At 39.7% G+C, this 19,856-nt stretch overlaps 1 protein-coding gene across 2 annotated transcripts in view; it reads left to right on the top strand.

The window, feature by feature from the left end:
- Positions 1-19,856, top strand: part of METAP1 (methionyl aminopeptidase 1) — a 70,474-nt gene that overhangs the window by 22,201 nt on the left and 28,417 nt on the right. Inside the window, exons 2-3 of one of the 2 annotated variants that reach the window (XM_002921199.4) lie at positions 12,813-12,864; positions 19,102-19,214. In XM_002921199.4, coding sequence (XP_002921245.1) covers positions 12,813-12,864; positions 19,102-19,214 — 165 coding nt within the window. Of the gene's footprint in view, positions 1-12,812; positions 12,865-16,350; positions 16,507-19,101; positions 19,215-19,856 lie in introns of those variants that run through there. The other variant, XM_034671477.1, reaches the window with a different exon arrangement.

Raw genomic sequence — 19,856 nt, 5'->3', positions numbered from 1 at the left:
GTAATATTTATACTCTTTACTTAATTTGGGGAGGAGTGATTGTAAATGTTATTGCCTTTGTGTCATGTTCCAATTATATATTGCCAGTATCTAGAAATACAGTGGGCTTTTGTGTGTTGAGCTTGTATTTGTGACTCTGCTAACCTGATATTTTAGTTCTGGGAGTTTTTTCCTTTGTATTTTTATATAGATACTTATGTCATCTTTGAATGGGGACAGTTTTATTTATTTTTTTCTTGTCTGTATGCCGTTTAGATTTATTTTTCTTGCCTTATTGAATTCTAAGACTTCCAGCGTGGTGTTGAATTAGGAATGTTGAGAGTGGACCTCCTTGTCTGGTTCTGATCTTAGGGAGAAAGCGTTGTGTCTTTCACAATTAAATGTGACATCTGTAGACTTCTGGTAGATGCTTTTTTTTTTTTTTTTTAAGATTTTTTCATTTATTTGGCGGGGAGAGAGAGCAGAGAGAGAGCGAGAACACAAGTGGGGGATGAAGGGTAGAGGGAGAGGGAGAAGCAGACTCCCGCTGAGCAGGGAGCCCAATATGGGACTCAGTCTCAGGACCCAGGGATCATGACCAGAGCCAAAGACAGATGCTTAACCGACTGAGCCACCCAGGCTCCCCGGTAGATAATTTTTATCAAGTTGAGGAAATGCTCTCCTAGTTTACTCAGAGTTTTTATTATGAATGGATGTTAATTTTTGTTTCCAACTATATTGCGGATTTTTCTCTTCTTTCACTTTTGTCCTTTTTCCTTCATGTATTTTGGAGCTCTGTTAGACATGTACAATTTAGACTGTGATATATCATCTTAGTTGACCTGTTTTTTTTTTTATCATTATGTAATTTCCCTCTTTACTGTCAGTAATTCGTTATTGTCACATTCATCCCTGAGGCTCTGTTCATTAAAAATAAATCTTTTCCATGTTCGAATGGGATAATTTCTTTTGATCTTTTAGTTCACCGGCTCTTTCCTCTGTCATCTCCATTATGCTCTTGGATCCACCCAAGTTTTTTATTTTGGCTGCTGCATTTTTCAGTTGTAAAATTTCCATGTAGTTTTTCTTTATGTCTATTTTCCGTTGCAAATATTTTCTCTTTTTCCACTGGTATTAAGAATGTCCTTATTGCTTGTTGGATCATTTTAATAATACCTGCTTCTAAGTCTTTGTCAGTTAATGGCAACATTCATGTCGTCTTAGTATTGGTGTCTGTTGACTCACTTCCCTTGTGAGTTGAAATTTTTATGGTTCTTTGTATGTCAAATAATTTTAGATTGTATCCTGGAGATTTTGAATATTATGAGCTCTTGAGGCTTGTTTAAATCCTATGGAGAATGTTGATATTAGGCTGCAAATTCTAACCTGCTTTCTGACCCTGTGTTTGGTCTGAGACCTGGATGATGGACTTTGGATTAGTTCTGTTCTCACAAGCATCGGTGTATTGGTGTATTGTATTATGAACAACTCTGTTGGGGTCCCTTTCTGGAGCTCCCTCCTGGGAGTTTCTGGTTTCTCGGGAATTCTCCGTTTTGGTTCTCTGGCCAAAAAGCTTTGGTTTTGTTACCTGCTTTTCTGCACACTTCATGACTGTGCCTGTGTCTGGGGCCAAATGACAAGAGGGCAGAGAGGAGAAAGTGGGGTTTGGTCCAACCCTCTGTGGACTACAGCTTCACTGCCCAGAGAAGGAAAATGCCTCTTCCTCAGAATTTTGGCTCCTACAAGCTCATATTGTAGGTGGCCCCCTTGGGATCACTTTGGGCCTGGGGCGTGACAGGATAGAAGAGAGAGGAGAAGGTGGTGTCTGTGCCCTTTGAGCATTGGGAATTCCCTCTTCTGTTCCTTGAGCCAGTATTAGAGGATTTCTCTTGGAGCACTGTGTGTTGGTGCCAGGTGGTCACTTCTCTGGTGCCCCTGAAGATAGGCGGGGTCGGGTGGGATGGCGAACTCATCCCCAGCTCAGTGGAACTTCAGATTTTGGTCTTCCCTAATCTGCCTGCTACTGTCTGCTTTTCAGAGTCGTCAAATAACTGCTCCAAGCATTCTGTTCACGTTTTATAGTTGGGCTAAATCTGTGACTTTTGTCTCCTTTGCAGTATGGCTACTGGTGTCACTGATCAATGTTGTATTTTTTATATATATTTTAAAAAAGGCCTGGCTTTCTAAGGGTTGCCACTGTGTCTGCAAAGCTTAGTATTCTGCCAGAGATTGGTCCCTGCTTGTCCTCGGACACTGTGAACCAGTAGGCTTTGTTCTCTCTGAAGGTCTGTGTGGTGGGAGCACGTTCAAACTTGGGGTTACATACCCTTCCCCACTGTGCAGCTTCCGAAATGATGCTAGTAAGATACAAAGCTCACAGTAATGACTAACTGCCTTATTGCCATCCGTTTTCATAAGCTGAGAATTTGGGCCGGGGTTGACACGTGTTCAAGATAGATATTTAGGTACATCATCTTTTCAAGTTTAAAATTTAAATTGCTTCAAAAATAATAAAATTGATGATAATTAGAATTGAGCACTTACTTGCCACACATCGTACACAGTTGTTTTCCCTACGTAACAGTTGAGGAATGCGGAACTTGAGAGATACCAAGTGTGAGTGTCGTTAAGCTAGTAAGTGACGGAGCTAGACTGCAAGTCTGTCTGACCTCAGAGTCCCTGATTTTTAGCCCCTAGCCATTTTTGAAAAGGAATGTTTTAGAAAACCTTGTGGGTTTTGAGTTGTCCCTACTTATAAACTCTTTAGGAATTATGAATTATCCTTAGTAATAAGTAGGCAATGTGTTTTTTAAAAGTATTTCTTTGTTTTTTAGTATTAAAAAATTAGGTGAATATGCTAAATTTTTGGTAACATTTTAAATGCTTCTTTAAAGAAGTGGTTTCTTTCCCCTCCCTTTCTTGTTTAAATTGGTATGTATCCCTGCCCCCATTTAAATTGGTATGTAAACTTCTGTGTTCTCTAAATGAATCAGTTGGGATAGAGATTTTTTTAACTGAAGGAAATGTGTGTCAGCTTCTGTGAGGGTAAAAAAAGATGCTGGGTGATGCAGAAGTGTGTTGTTCACATAACCTATTTAGAAAAGTTTTATAAATAGGTTGTATCAGACTGCCAACTATATAAAGGCAGATCTTTTTTTTTTTTTTAAAGTAAGCTCTACGCCCAGTGTGGGGCTTGAACTCATGTCCCCAAGATCAAGAGTTGCCTGTTTTACCAACTGAGCTAGATAGGTACCGCTAAAGGCAGATCTAATTTGCAGTTTTGATATGCATGTGTTTAGTTGCCATAGTTTAGTTAAGCGAAACCAGCCTCCCAACAACACAGAGTCATTACATGAAGTACACACTTCACGGCTAGCGCTTCAGTCCTGGGATCACTGTGTAAATCACAGGTGTGCACCTTGATCAGTGACCCGTCGTTCCCTTCTCTTAGAACCTGTCAGTGGTTGGCCATTGTGCATCTCTCGCTTGTTTCTTATCCAACAGCAAAGTCTGTAGTTGTGTTGCTTTCTTGTTTTCTGATGATGACTTCTGTGATATTTTACAAAAATGGATAATCGAAAGAAGGAATTGGCCAACAAAGATGAAAGTGCAGCAAAGAAATGGTAAATGATAATGCTGGAAGCGAGATCCAAATCCAATGTAAAGGGGGTTGTAGAAGAAATAGCTGGCCACGGGAATGTTGGCATTACTCACCATTCTAGAAACTCTAGATGTGCAGCCAGAGCAACTCTGTGAGGCCAACTTGTTGGCATAAATGAGGAAAATGGTTGTGATGAAAAGAATGGCAGAGACATAAGGCAAACGATACCAAAAAAAAAACTTTCATGGAACTCTCAGAGGTGTTGAAAGGGCAAAGGATAAAACTTGGAAGCTGTTCCATACCTAGAAAGGAGTAGGACGATTTGGCAAGCATAAAAATGATGCTCACTCTGTTTCCTGAGTTATACAATGGGAAGGAGGCAAACATTCAAGCTGGTCTTGGTAAGTTTTTAAATAAAGAAATAAAATGCTCTAATTCTGTGGTACAGTGTACTAAATGTGAGTTTTACTCCCCCCCTCCAGTTCTTTGTGTATTTATAACTGTCGGTGAGAGAGTTTTTAATGTTTTATCAAAAAATTTTAAAGGTCATGGAACAATTGTAATTTCCCATTGATTACAAAGATCGCTTTGCACAGTTATAGCTTGCGTGGTCGTTTTTATGGTTCCGCACTATGCAAAGCAAGGACTGCCTGTATTAGAAACGAGTTCTTGGGGTGCCTGGGTGCCTCAGTGGGTAAAGTGTCTGGCTCTTGGTTTCGGTTCGGATTATGATCTTGGGGTCCTGGGGTCGAGCCCCACGTGGGGCTTGGTGCTCAGCGTGGAGTCTGCTATCCCTTTCCCCCTGCTGTTTCTCCCTCTTGAATAGATAAATCTTTAAAAAAAACAACAACCCAGTTCTTCAAGGCCATTCTTTAGATTATTATTTAGAAAAAGGAGTTTTAATTTTGGGTTTATGGATTAAGACCAGGGATGCCACGAACTCAAGTCTTTATCAAGTTGTTCCTTGGTTTTAAACTTTGTTAACTAGAGTAGACCGGAATCCTTAACCTAGTCTGACCCCTGCCTGTATCTAAGATAGATTCCTCCTTCCCTCCCTCCCTCCTCCTCTCCTCTCCTCTCTCCTCTCTCCCCTCTCCCCTCTCCCCTCTCCTCTCTCCTCTCCTCTCTCCTCTCCTCTCTCCCTCTCTCCCTCTCTCGCTCTCTCTCTCTCTGGATATGGAGGTTTAATTACATGAATATTTCATAAATGAAATACAGACTTTAGAGGATAATTTTATCCTGTTATTCTTGAGGCTTTAGCAATCTTTAGAGCAGCAAAATGGGTGCTGTCTCTTTGAAGGGAAGCAGAAATGTCCAAGACACAGTTAGAGAGAATAAAGGTGAGGAGAGAATGAAGGTGAAGCCCCTGGGATTTTTCTCAGATCATGAAAGTGATCAGTACCCACCCCATTGTCCCCAAATATTTTTCTGCCTTCAAGTTCCTACCTATATCTTTAGCGCTTGTCCTCTACCTCTTTTCATAGCACTATGTAATTTTACTTTTTAGCCCTTATGACTTAAACTATGTAATCGTGTAATTAGCCATGTAATATTTGTCTAGAACAGGCCTATATTGTTCACTGCTGAATGCCCAGCACCTTGCAAGTGCTTTGGGCATAATGTGTACCTCTTTATGAATGAATGAATTAGTAGAATTGTGTGCACAAGTTTATATGTGCATGGATGTGTTTTTTTTTTTTTTTCCTGTGGCGGCAAATGATTGCTTTCTCAAGATTCTCAAAGGATTTAGTATTCTAAAAAAAGGTTAAGTATCACATTATAGGAATTGATACAATGAAACGGATACTCAACCTAGATGGTATCATTAAATACTAAAGATGTTTACTTTTCTGGTTTTTTTAAAGTTTTTATTTAAATTCTAGTTAGTTAACATATAGTGTAATTACTTTTCAATTTTAAATTATATTTGAGTATCTGGATATATAAGATGTATATGGCAGTGAGCAAGCATTTTAAACTGTAGAACATAAAATTCATTTTAAAAAAGTTATATAATAGCATTTTAAAAATCTATCATTTTTTATGTAACTTTTTTTTTTTTTAAAGATTTTATTTATTTATTTGACAGAGATAGAGACAGCCAGCGAGAGAGGGAACACAAAGGGGGAGTGGGAGAGGAAGAAGCAGGCTCATAGCGGAGGAGCCTGATGTGGGGCTCGATCCCATAACGCCGGAATCACGCCCTGAGCTGAAGGCAGACGCTTAGCTTAACCGCTGTGCCACCCAGGCGCCCCTATTTTTTATGTAACTTTTATGACAACACAGTAGAGGTGCTATTGAGTGGGAGACTACATGATTTCAAGTTCTATAAAATTGTAAATTTCTTCTAGCTTTAAAATTTTGTTTTCTTTTTAAAATAACCTATTGATTTTTTTAGATGCTAATTCATTCATATTTTAAACTTCTTCAAAATTTTTTTTTAGTAGTGGATATATAAATATATATTACATGTTTTAAAATATTTTATATCGAGGGGCACCTGGGTGGCTCAATTAGTTAAGTGTCTGACTTCAGCTCAGGTCATGATTTCAGGGTCTTTGGGATCAAGCCCCACATCGGCTCCACACTGAGTGGGGTGTCTGCTTGTCTCTCTGCCCCTTCCCCCACTCATGCTGTCTCTCCCTCTCTGTCTCTCAAATAAATAAATCTTAAAAAATGTGTTTTTTATCGAACTCACAATACAGTAACTTAAATCTTTCTTGATTGGGTTTATGTTTACTGTCTCAATGTCATGGAGGCAAAATGTCCATAATTAAAAATAAATTTTCGTAACTTTTTAGTTGGTTATTCAAATTATTTCACATACCTAGTCAAATGTTTCTAACTTACAAATCCCCTCATCCCTTTCCTATTTCCTATTTTCTTTTCTTTTCTTTTCTCTTTTCTTCTCTTTTTTTCTTTTCTTTTCTTTCTTTTTTTTTTTTTTTTAAAGATTTTGTTTATTTATTCGACAGAGATAGAGACAGCCAGCGAGAGAGGGAACACAAGCAGGGAGAGTGGGAGAGGAAGAAGCAGGCTCATAGCCGAGGAGCCTGATGTGGGGCTTGATCCCATAATGCCGGGATCACGCCCTGAGCCGAAGGCAGACGCTTAACCGCTGTGCCACCCAGGCGCCCCTCTTTTCTTTTTTAAAGTAATTTCTGCACCCAGTGTGGAGCTCAAACTCACGACCCCAGGATCAAGAATTGCATGCTCTTCCAACTGAGCCCGTCAGGTGTCCCTATTTCCCATTCTTTAACAGTTTCTTTTAATCAGTTGCTGATTCGTCCCCAGACTCTTCCACAATTGCATAGAATTCCTCTCAATACTTTTAAATACGTTTGGTGTTTAGTCAGTTTTATCTGGGAACACTGGCAGCCTCCAGCCAGAACTTCTTGCTCTCTGCATTTGCTTCAGAACAATCATCCTTACATCCCTCTTCAAGCATCATCCTTTACTTCTCTTTTGTCTGTATCATATCTTCCTCTCTCTGGGTTAATCCTCATGTTTTATGTAATATTCCTCCAGTAGCTTCCTGAGAAAGATTGCACGGGAGGTAAATTTTTGAGATTCTGAAAATATCTTGCTCTACCCTGACACTTGATTTTCTGTTTGGCTGGGTTTGGAATCTAGTTTGGAAATTGTTTTCTCAGAATTTCTATATTATTTCTCCATTTTCTTTTAGTTTTCAGTGTTGTTGAAAGTCTGTTACCATGGGGTTCATAATCTTTTACATATTTTTGCCCTTCCCCAATTCTCTGGAAGCTTATTAGATCTTCTCTTACCTCATAATGTATGCCTTGGGCAAGTTGAATTGTATCCTTTGGGAGTCTTTTCAGTCTGGAAACTTCTGTCTTTCAGTTATGGAAAACTTTATATCTTTAATCTCTCTCTTTTCTTTTTGAAACTTTTGTTATTCAGGTATTAGACTTTTTGGTTTCCTTTTTTATTCCCTAAGATTTTTTTTTTTTTTAAATTTATAAATAATCTCTGCAGCCAGTGTGGGTCTCGAGCTTAAACCCTGAGATCAAGAGTCCCATGCTCTACTGACGGAGCCAGCCAGGCGCCCCAGACTTGTTGGTTTCAAATCCTTTTTTTCAAAAATACCATCTCTTTATTTTCAACTTTTTGTCATTTTGCTCTACTTTGGGGGAAAGATTAACTTTGAGATAATCAGTTCTACTGTCACAGGTTTTTAAGAACTTGTAATCTCTTCTATAATTACTTAAAAGATAGAATCCTAGGTTTGTGGAGCTGAAGAGAATCTAAAAGTCATCTTTTTTTTTTTTTTTAAAGATTTTATTTTTNTTTTATTTATTTATTTGACAGAGATAGAGACAGCCAGCGAGAGAGGGAACACAAGCAGGGGGAGTGGGAGAGGAAGAAGCAGGCTCATAGCGGAGGAGCCTGATGTGGGGCTCGATCCCAGAACGCCGGGATCACGCCCTGAGCGTGAAGGCAGATGCTTTAACCGCTGTGCCACCCAGGCGCCCCTAAAAGTCATCTTTTGATATCCCTGTTCTGTCCATAAGTTTCTTCTCTGTTGTTCTTGACATTATTTTCATCTCATTTTTTGATGGTCTTCTGCCTTTTTATATCCTAATTTTAGTGATGGCAGGAAAAGGGATAGCCAGGTTGAGGGTACAAACTGTGGTGCTTACCTAACAAGTGGAGTACCTTCGGATTTTGGAGAAGAGGGTGTATGTGATGGGTAAATATCTGTCCTTAATTTTTTTCAGGGGAGACCATTTATCACATTGCTACAATCCTGGCTGTATCAGTACCTGGGAGACATGTAAGCTGCTTGAGCCATACCTCGTTCTCATTGGGCAGATGTTTGGTTGATTTATTCTAAGCTGTCCTACTGGAAATGAATTTAAAATTGTACCAAGTGTACTTAGTATGCAGATGGTTTGCCTGGTATTAAGGAAACACTGGAGTCAAGGCCTCGAACTGAAGAATGGCATTGGTTCACCAAGCATGCAGCCCTGGTGGGATTTTGCCTCTGGGCCTGACTGACTCTTAGACTGGAGTTCTAGGACCCTCCCTGCACGCTCCTCTCCACTCCCTTCTTCCCCATCCCTGAACTTTTCCTTGCTGACAGCCTTACTGCCACAAATCTCTCTGGTATCCGGAAGTCTGGAAGAAGGAAAAACAAATGAAACACCAATCTGTCTCATCACTTTTGCCAATCTTATCCATGATGATGAATAGTTTGGAAAGGGGAGGAAGAGAAGCGGTTGAAATTGCTGAAGTTAAGTTTCTTAAAATAAGTCATGTGCCTTTGCTGATCTCATTTAAAAAGTGTCGTGCCTAATTGGGAGTTGACCCCATGAATAAGTACATGTAAGCAGAAAAAGCTTCAAGAAGACTGTAATTAGTCCTTCGCCCTCAGTGCCCTAATTGGATTCATTCTTTTGGTGTGTGCCCTGGTGTCTTGTTATTTACTGCGTTAGTTTCCTGTGGCTGTTGTAACAAATTGCCACAGACGGAGTGGCATAAAACCACAGCAATGTATTCTTTCACAGTTGGGGAGGTCAGAAGTCCAAAATCAGTTTCACTGAGCCGAAATCAAGGTGATGACAGGGTGGTGCTCCCTCCAGAGGCTCTACCACATTACTCCAGTCTCTACCCTTCTGGCCACATTACCCCCTTTTCTGTGTGTGTGTGAGCCTCCCTCTGGCTCTGTGTTTATAAGGACACTCATGATGATGGCATTTAGGGCCTACCAGGATAATCTCCCTCCTTAATTAAATCACATGTGCGAAAATACCCTTTTTCAAAATAAGGTGACATTTCCGGGTTCCAGGGATTAGAACCTGGTGTCTTTGGTGACCATTATTCAACCTGCTCTGGTTGTTATGGCCGCCTTCATCCAGTGCCCCCTTCCTCCACCCCCACCCCCTGCCTTTTAGTCTGTTATCAAACAGGTGAGTGAGTGATTTGTTTATGCCACTGTTCTTCCAGTTTTTGTTTCTCATAATCCAATGCAATTTTTAACCAATACATCTTCCAAAACTAAAGGTCTGGAGTTTTTTTAATGATGAAGAGCCTGGAGGTGGGTATTTTGAGACTGGAACAGCAGCTTCACAAAGTCATCAGGGACCCAGGCTTCTTGGGGTGCACTCATTGCTTTGTGAATACCAGACTGCCAGTTCACCTCAGCTAGCGTCTCTGGGTTTGAATCAGGGAAAGGGCAAAGAGGAGACAATAGGTGCCTGTTTTCTAAGGTACTTTCTAGAGGCACCACCCGACAACTGGGCTCGGATGTTGGCCAGACTAGGTCATGAGGCCAGTTGTATCGTTGAGGAAGCTGTGGATGTTTTTCGCGGGGTCCGTTACAACTCTGTTATAGCAGGGTTCTGTTGGTGGCAGGGAGAGGGGAGAATGGCTGTGGAGTAGGCAGCCTGCAGTTGGTCCTGGAACGTGATGGAAACAGTTTAGATTTCCATCCAGAAGAAGGCTTTGTGTATATGATCACATTAATTTTCATTCATTCTCTAATAAATACTCTGAGAAAACCTGTTCGATGCCAGGCATGGTGATAAGCTTTGGAATGTCAGGGACTCCCATATTTTGATACTTGCTATGTGCTAGACACTTTAACTACTTTCCCATGTGTTATTTACATGATCTCCTTTAGTCTGCTATATTATCTTCGCCTAGAGATATCAGCCCCACTTTATAGGTGAGGCAGTTGAGGATTGATGAAAATGGTTAGCAGTTATCATTTCCTAGATTTAAAGATAAAATTTTATTTATTTTTTCAGATTTATTTATTTTGAGAGAGCTCAAGAGAGCGAGCACGAGTGGGAGGAGAGGCAGAGGGAAAGAGAGCATCTTAAGCAGGCTCCACGCCCAGTGTGGAATCTAATGCGGGGCTCAGTCCCATGACCCTGAGATCATGATCTGAGCTGAAATCGAGAGTTGGGTGCTTATCTAACTGAGCCACCCAGGCGCCCCTTAAAGATAAAATTTTAGAGCTTATAATGGTAGAGCTTAATTGCCCTCATCTTTTCTAGTTCTGAGTTTGGTGCAAAGTTGATGCTTTGAGTTGAGTACACACTCTCCACACACAGCCACACCTACCCATCCACACACTAAAGCAGTGAGAAAGCCTGACCTTAGTCAGGTGGTCCTGGGTTTGAGTTCTCGTTCTGCCGGGTGTGATTCTGTTATGTGACAGACAAATGATTTAGCTCTCTGTGCTGCAGTTTTGTCATGTGTAAAATGGGGATAATGCCATCTGCCTTGCAAGGTTTTTGTGAGGATGAAATGAGATACAGGTGTCTAATGCACATGCTTGGTAAACGGTAACTTCTAGTTATTTATCATGGTTGTCTTCAAGTTATAGTTTAACACTGACTTTACCTTTCTTTTTTTAGGCTGAATAGGGGTAAGTGAAGAAATCACTTATTCCCGTTTCAGTTCTTGGTGATTTTCAATTAATTATAACACCTCTTATGGCAGAATCATAGATAAATTTTTTTTTTTTTGCCAGTTTTCTATAACTTCAGCGTGGAGAAGAACTGATCTTTTTGCCAGTTTGTGGTTTTGCAGTTTGACGGCAGATAGGGATAACTATTTTCCCTCCTGTATTAGTTTTCTATAGCTGCCACACCAAATTACCACAAACTTGGTAGCTTAAGACAACACAAATTTATTTTCTCACATTTCAGTAGGTCAGAAGTCTGACATAGGTCTCAGGGCTAACGTCAGGTGTTGGCAGGTTGGCTTTCCTTTCTGGAGGCTTTGGGAACTATTACTTGCCCATCATAGTTTCTGGAGGCTAGTGTCTCGACTTGTGGCGCCTTCCTCCATCTTCAATCCCAGTAATGTAACTTCTCTCTGAAGCTGCCTCCATTATTCCTTCTCTGATGACTCCTGCTTCCCTCATCCACCTTTTAAGGATCCTGTGATTATATTGGGCCCAACTGGATAGAACAGATAATCTCCTCATCTTAAGGTCAACTGATTAGCAACTTTAATTCCCCTTTGCCTTAGTTGTAACCCAACACATTCACAGGTTTCAAGGATTAGGACATGGCCATCCTTGGGGGTGTCATTATTCTGCCAACCACATCACCCATCCTCCCCAAAAGACTGAGCTTAGTTTTAGCTTCAAAAATGAAAAAAAATGTTGAATGTTGAGGGTACCACCTTTTTATACATTTGAAGTCTTGAGGTTTAACATTGCAGTGGGAGGTAATAGGTATGACTGGGTTTTCTTAACCTAACAGTTGGCAGGCTGTGGAGGATACAAGGAGAAGAAAGGGGAAGTCGTGAAGATCCTGGCCTTGGAGGGAGAAACTAACCCCTCAGAACCTTTGGACAAACCTTGGGGAGAGTAACTTTAGCATCACTGGTGTAATGTGGTTTGATTACTACATAGTTCTAGGGGTGCTTTCTATTTTTTTCTTATCCCTTTTTTATATTTGCAAAGTCAAAACATTTGTAGGAGTTTGTGAATTTTCTTAGTATTGAAAATGATTTGTTTGAATAATTTAAAATTCTTTGAAGGAAATACTATAAAAATGAAAGCATAAATAAGATCTATGGTTGAATTCATTTTTCTAATTTATTACTTGAGTTCATTTTCCCAATACAGTACTTCTACTGGCATCTGAAATATGTCATGTGAACTTTTTTCCTAAGTGAAAAGTCGCGTCTTCCTGGTCATTGATCCATTCTGATCAATCAGCAAGTACTCACTGAAACTCCACTGCGTGCTAGCTACTGTTGGCCCTGGGGATGTGGGGGTAAACTTGATATCCTCTCTTCCCTCATGGAGCTTACAGTGTAGGACTGTCAGCATGGAGAAAACAAAGAGGGTATAACTAATCAGGAATCAGACTACTATAAATAATGGAAAAATCTGCAAAATTTTCCTTGTTTTTTTCCCTAGTGTATGATTGACTAATTGGGTCATGGTTCTTTTCAAACACTTCAAAACAATTTGGTGACCTAAAATTGAAATACGACTAACATTTATAATATACGTTGTTTCCTATTTATTTGAAGTACTCTCAAGTTTAGGTTGTTTTTTGAGGTGAATTTTTAAATAGATATCATCATTTCTTAAGCTTTCCCAAATACCAAATGTAGTAAAGTCACAGATTTTGACTGGTGCAAACAAAGTTTCTTTCCAGTGTCTATTTCTTACATACAGTATTCCTTAAAATGTCTCTGATGAAGAAAGTCCTGACACTAATTTTCACGTTTGCTCTTTTAGGAATGTTTTAAAGGAAGTTGGGCAACTCACAAGTTATTGCATAAGAAAGCAAGTAAGTAAAATAACATATTTCTATACAATTTGTCTTAGAAATGACTTATGCAGAAGACTAGAAGTCTTCCAGTTTTGAAAGTGTGTATTTGAATTTCTGAAAATGTAATCCCAAGAGCTAGAATTAGCACATACTTGAAAATTTTTATTCTTCGTGGTTTGTAATCATGGAAATAAAATGTGGCTGAGCAGTCTCTTTGTTAAACTTGTATGTGACATAAAAACATGAGATGGTTGTTAGGATAGATGGATCTTTCTGGAGCAGTACCTGAGAATGTCCTAATTTTCTGGCATCCACTTTCCTTTGCTAGAAGTGTTTGCGTGTTGTGGGCAAGGACACATGAGCTGTCTGGTTTCTAAATTTAGCCGGATCTCTTGTTTTTGTTTTGTTTTCAGAATTTTATTACTTTATGTTTTTGGTGTTTTAATATTATTATTTGCAGCTGGATGTTCAGTTTTTCTTTTTTAAAGTTACTTTCTGATGGGGCGCCTGGGTGGCTCAGTCGTTAAGCGTCTGCCTTCGGCTCAGGGCGTGATTCTGGTGTTCTGGGATCGAGCCCCGCATCAGGCTCCTCCACTGGGAGCCTGCTTCTTCCTCTCTCACTCCCCCTCTCTCGCTGGCTGTCTCTCTGTCTGTCAAATAAATAAATAAATAAATAAATAAATAAATAAATAAATAAATAAAATCTTTAAAAAAAAATAAAGTNCTCTCTCGCTGGCTGTCTCTCTGTCTGTCAAATAAATAAATAAATAAATAAATAAATAAATAAATAAATAAAATCTTTAAAAAAAAATAAAGTTACTTTCTGAGATACCACAAAGTGAAACTCTTAGCTACTTCTTAGCTATTGCTCTCAGCCACATGGATCTAATCACCAATTCACATGATTTTCCTGCTTTGGCTACTCACTCATTCTGTGAATTCATTTCATTAGTGGGCTGCCTTAAGGGCTTAAGACAGTTCGTCCGCAGTTACCTAAAAACTGACTAGGGCTGGGGCGCCTGGGTGACTCAGTCGTTAAGCGTCTGCCTTTGGCTCAGGGCGTGATCCCAGGGTCCTGGGATCGAGCCCCACATCAGGCTCCCTGTTCCAGGCTCCACTGGGAGAGTCTGCTCCTTCCTCTCCCACTCCTCCCACTTGTGTTCCCTCTCTCACTGGCTGTCTATCTTTAAAAAAAACAAAAAAAACAACAAAAAAACCAAAACTGACAAGGGCTTTTTGGTCTTAAAACATTGTTATCCTGATGGATGAAGGCTTGGCAGACAGCACATAGTTCTTGGTATAAAGTTTCTGTTTCAGCCTACTGATCTTGGTTTTTTATATTCATCTAATTGTGTATTTTTTAGGAATTTGCTGGTTTAATAAACATAGGTAGATAATTTTATATCTATCTATCTTAAAATCTCATTGAGGTCAGTTTAACCACCATTTGAAGGAAAGGAAAATAAAAATGTAAAAAGACAATTTCTGTGGTTCTATATAGTGAAGTCTACATTGAATGGAAATGCTAGGTTATTGTGGGAGGAAATGTGGTTAGAGAGGAGGAAGAAGGATCAAGAATAAATGAGAGTTTAACAAAGCATAAATAACAGGATTTGTTACTTCAAATCAGAGTATAGAGGTTGGCTTAAATAATGCTATTTAACTTTATTCAGTCATACACTAAGTACTGTATTTCTAATGCGTTAGATATTTTTAGCACTCTTTGAGCCAGTTATTAACATTTTTATATCCAGGAGGTTAAAGCATAGGGAAGTGAAGGATTGAGGTGAAATAGTATGTTAGTAAAAACAGCTTAGAATGGGTCTCGTCTCTAGGTGTTTGCTAAATAACTCATTGAAATGTGTGTTTCTTTTCTTCTTTTCTTTTCTTTTCTTTTCTTTTTTTTTTTTTAAAGATTTTATTTATTTGAGAGAGAGAGAGAACAAGAATGAGTGGGGAAAGGGCCAGAGGGGAGAAGCAGGCTCCTTGCTGGCAGGGAGCCTGACTTGGGGCTGGATCCCAGGATGCTGGGATCATGACCTGAGCTGAAGGCAGACACTTAACTGACTGAGCCACCCTGGTCCCCCAAGTGTGTGTGTTTCTTTAATACTGGATTCCTACAGGAAATTAAGGGCCATTATCACCTATACTCCAAGAGAATTAAAGAGCTGATGTCCCCTAAGTAAAAAGATCATAATTATTACTGCCTTAGACTGAAACTATTTGCATTTTATTCATTGCTCTAGTGTTTACTATGGTGCCATCTTTTAGATGGTGCCCTCTTGGATCTTTGGGGATGGTTTTCTTTTTGAATGAGCACTGTTCTTGATCCCTTAGGGCTGTGTTGGATAGAGACAGCCCTTCAGCTGGCCAGCCCTGTATCTTTCAGATCCCATTAAGTTGACCCTGACTACACCGATTGGGGAGGACAGTCCTAGAGGAGGGAACGGTGTGGGGAAGATTGGTATCCAGGGCTAAGAGGAGTATCTGGAAAAGGATCAGGGGAAAAGAAGGAACCAGGGCATATTAGAAGATCGCATCTTATTCCAAGAAACAATATAGCTTGCAGTTCATTTCATGAAGATGGTATACCCAGACTTTTTCATTGCCTTTTTTTTTTTTTGGTAAAGATTTTATTTATTTGAGAGAGACAGATATAGCAAGGGAGAGCAGGAGTGGGCAGGAGAGGGAGAAGCAGGCTCCCCGCTGAGCAGGGAGTCCGATGCGGGCCTCGATTCCTGGACCCTGGGATCATGACCTGAGCTGTAGGCAGACACTTAAATGACTGAAGCACCCAGGCACCCTCTTTTTCTTTTTTTTTGTGACTGTAATGTGTACTGATCTCTAATTAAGCGTGCTTGATCTATATTTATATTGGTGCAGGATATTGGTCTGTCATTTGCTTTTAATATTTTTGCCTAGTTTTGGCATGAGAGTAATCCCGGGCTTACAAAATGGGAGATGTTCCCTCCTCTTTTCTTTTCTAGGAGAGATTGTGTAGAATTGGTATTATTTCTTCTGTAAATATTTGGTAGAATTTACCAGTGAAGCCATCTGGACCTGGAGTTGTTTTGATTGCAGAAGCTAATCAGGCCTCAGGAAAATTTCAAGTGTGAGTTAAAGAAATGACTCAAGGGCAGAATTTACTTTTCATGTGTCCTAGTGAAGAAGACTGGTTAGATCGCAAAGCCCTTAAAGGCACATAGTGTTGATGCTCGCTCGGTGCTCGTGCGCACAGTACCATTGACTTTTAGTCTGACCTGTAAAAGTTTGTCAATAATAATATAGTATGTTTTAGATTGTCACTTTTTTTAGTTTATCACTGATAAAATCTGTGTGTTTCCTTGTCGCCTTTGCCTACAGTAAAAGGTAGGAGGAGTACTTTATAAGTATTTTTTGAATAGCCAAAAGTATGATATGAAAACTCTATTTAAAAAAAAACAAAACTTTAAATAATCCTCTTTATTCTATTTCTCTACCCCTCCAAACCTAGCATGCTTGATGTTTGGATTGCAGAGAGAAGGTGTTATGTAATCATTCAGAACTGGTTCCACCAAGCTTTGTGAGCATGGATTATCTTAAAGCCTTACCTCCAAAATGCTGAAATTATAGGTTTGCTGTGAAGATTAAATAAATAAATCCACATATGTACAATGCCTAGTAAGTGCTCAACAATTGTTTAATAATCATCTCTGGAAGAACTGAGTCAGGATTGTGAGTAGAAAATCCTGTCCCAGGCAAAGCTTAGACGTGTGCAGTACTTCCGTGTCAGCTGACTAGGAGGAGGCCGCCTGCGCAGGTCCTATGCAAGAACAAGACCTGGCTGTGCTGTGCTTTGGGTCACAGCCTGTGCATACCAGATCCTCTTTCGCTACCTGCAAGGTACCTGGCTGGCCCTTTTGCGTTGTAATGTTTGAAAGGCAGCTGCAGATACTTATTTACACTGTCCTGTGTGTTCAGTCTTTTGACAAAGACCAATTAGTATATAATTTTGTTCCTGACCCCCCAGGGCAGTTCATGCTTACTAGGTATCTGTCAATATGTCCGGCATTGAGAGATCAAATTGATCCTCAAATGTAAACTAACTTACTTTTGGAGTGTAAATTTCCCTAAATAAATTACACCTAGGGAGTAGAAAAGAAATTGCCATAATTCAGTCTTCACTTATTTAGGTAGCTTTGAGTTATATTATTTGTTGGAGGTCTGCTCTTAATTCTCTTTTGAAAATAGATTGTGGAAGGGCCCCAAAGCACATCAGCGGGAAGCTTTTAAAGATTGTACACCTTTTCTTTTCCCTCCACGCTCCCCGGGAGTGTGTCAGACCGAAAGCCTACATCTTGATTGCTATTCTCTCCTAGGTTTCAGGTGAAAATTATTCTTGAAGTTCCTGTATTAGACAGAGCACTTGATGCAATTGATAGCTGAAGCAGGCATCCATTTGCGTGCATTTTGAACTGTTTTCTGTAATGTTTGACCCAGGGGGTAATGAATGGAGTCCATTTTTGTACTGGGATGCAAAACAGTTTTCCTATTGACATTCACGTTCACGGTGGCTTTCTTGAACTCCAGAGGGGAGAAAGATCTAAAATTCAGAAGCACGGTGGAGCTTTTCTTTTCCTTTGCTACTCTTAATTCTTATTTTCTAGTCTTACTCTTTTCTATTCCTTTACTTTATATGTAATATTATAATTGCATTCTCTTCCAAAGTAATGTGACTGGAGTGGCTGTATTTTTGCAGTCTTGTCAGTTGTCCCTCAGCTGCCTTTCAGTCCCAGGTTGACGACGGGCTCTGTGGAGAGGATACTGCACTGGGAACCAGTGTTCCTACATGTCTCAGCCACACTGCCTCAGTTTCCTCCTCTGTAAAATGAGGAGTCCGTTAGTGTAGACTGTCTTTTTGTTGTTGTTAACTTTAGTCACCATGCTGTACCTGACATGCCTAGACTTACTGATCTTATCAACTGGAAGCTGACACTTTGGGACCCCCCCCTTCACTCATTTCACCATTCCTCTCTAGCTTAACATTATGTGAGTATCTGTTCTCCCCCATTTTGGATGTTTAGATTGTTTAAAGGGGGGAGTTTTATTTTTCTTGTGCATTTCAGAAGTTATTTGAAGTCTGACTTTTATTTTTGTATGTCTGCCTTTTAAAAGTTGTGGTGGCTTAACAGTAAACGGGAGAAGGTCGGTGTGCGCTGGGAGGTGTGCAGGTTGGGTTGGTGTAGGGGGATTTGAATTTATGCGTGAAAGTCTTAGGTCACTTTTATTTTACTTGGTGGATAAGAGATGTAGTCAGGGTGCTGACATCAGACACCATCGAGGATCTGTTCCATGTGCAAAGAATTCTTAGGTGCATTAACATGTATTAGTAACTAGCCTGGTAAGAGTAAGTGTGTGTGTGTAATTCTTAATTTTTCTACTGAGTTCTCAGTAATTTTCTATTGATTGTTCTCCCTCCTATCTTTTTTTTTTTTTTTTAAAGATTTTATTTATTTATTTGACAGAGATAGAGACAGCCAGCGAGAGAGGACACAAGCAGGGGGAGTGGGAGAGGAAGAAGCAGGCTCACAGCGGAGGAGCCGAATGTGGGGCTCAATCCCAGGACTCTGGGATCACGCCCTGAGCCGAAGGCAGTGCTTAACGACTGAGCCACCCAGGCGCCCCACCCTCCTATCTTTGACTTTCCTACTTCTATTACTCCTTTTCTGAAAAAAGGCATATGATGACTATAGGATTTTCAAAGCATTCTGAAATACTGGTCTGAAAGCTCTTCGTCAGCTAAGTGGGAAATTTTTGTTTTTTACTTTAAATTTGCTGTGGAATTATTTAGAATCTGTCCTTTCAGTAAGAGCACAGAATCCATTTATAACATCGGTTCTCAGTTGGAAAGTTTTGCCTAGGCTTAGATTTTATATTTCAAAAAATGGGCTTCCTATAAGTTGACATTGTAGAGAGAATACATTTAGCATTTTCTTGGGAAAGGAGTTCTGTGAGCTACTCCTATTTGATATCGTGTAAAATGTTAGAGTATGTTTAGCTTGGGTCTTTTCTCCCAAGATACTTTAGATCTTTGCGGAGTCATAGGGTTGTCAACATAGTAAGAAAGTTGATTTAGGTTAGGGTGGAAGTTTGCTAGATGTTTATGCCTGGGCTCTGGGGCTTGGTTTCCAAACAAATGATAAAGTATTCTGGTGCTCACTAGCTTGACAACTGAAGTATTTCTTTCTCTTTTTTTCTTGTCTGCCCACCTCCTAGAAGATGAAAAGGCCAAGCGAGAAGTGTCTTCCTGGACTGTAGAAGGTGATATCAACACTGATCCGTGGGCAGGCTATCGATACACTGGTAAACTCAGACCACATTATCCACTGGTGAGTAAATAAGGTAATAAAATTTTTCTTTTTTTTTTTTTTTTTTTAAGATTTTATTTATTAGAGAGAGAGGGGGAGAGGATAAGCGGGGGGAGGAGCAGGAAGAGAGGGAGAAGCAGAGTCCCCACTGAGTGGGGGAGCCTGCTGTTGCTTGTTTGGCTCAATCCCAGGACCCTGAGATCATGAACTGAGCCAAAGTCAGACACTTAACTGACTGAGCCACCCAGGCGCCCAAAGTTTTACATTCTTTTAAACCAATTTTCAGAATTTTCAGTTTCCTAAAAATGATACAAATGTTTTGTATTCTAGTTATAAATCATATAATCAGGATTAAATTTGCATTCTAGCTCTTTAGGTTTTATGATGTATTACTTGGAATTTAGGATAATTGACAGTCCATGGGCAAAGCAGAAAAAATTTTAGGTGAAAGGATTAAAAATTCTTTAGTCTTAAAAAGAATGAAGTAGAATAGGTATTTTTCTGGGCAGCAAAGTGATGGTGTCTATTACTGTTTTCCTCATCTTTTTATATTTATTTATTTATTTATTTATTTATTTATTTATTTATTTATTTATTATTTTAAAAAAGATTTTATTTATTAATTTGACAGAGAGAAACAGCCAGCGAGAGAGGGAACACAAG

The sequence above is a fragment of the Ailuropoda melanoleuca genome, chromosome 11 (genome assembly GCF_002007445.2).
Source record: "Ailuropoda melanoleuca isolate Jingjing chromosome 11, ASM200744v2, whole genome shotgun sequence".
In the NCBI taxonomy this organism is placed as follows: domain Eukaryota; kingdom Metazoa; phylum Chordata; class Mammalia; order Carnivora; family Ursidae; genus Ailuropoda; species Ailuropoda melanoleuca.
This window is presented reverse-complemented; position numbering and strand designations above follow the sequence as displayed.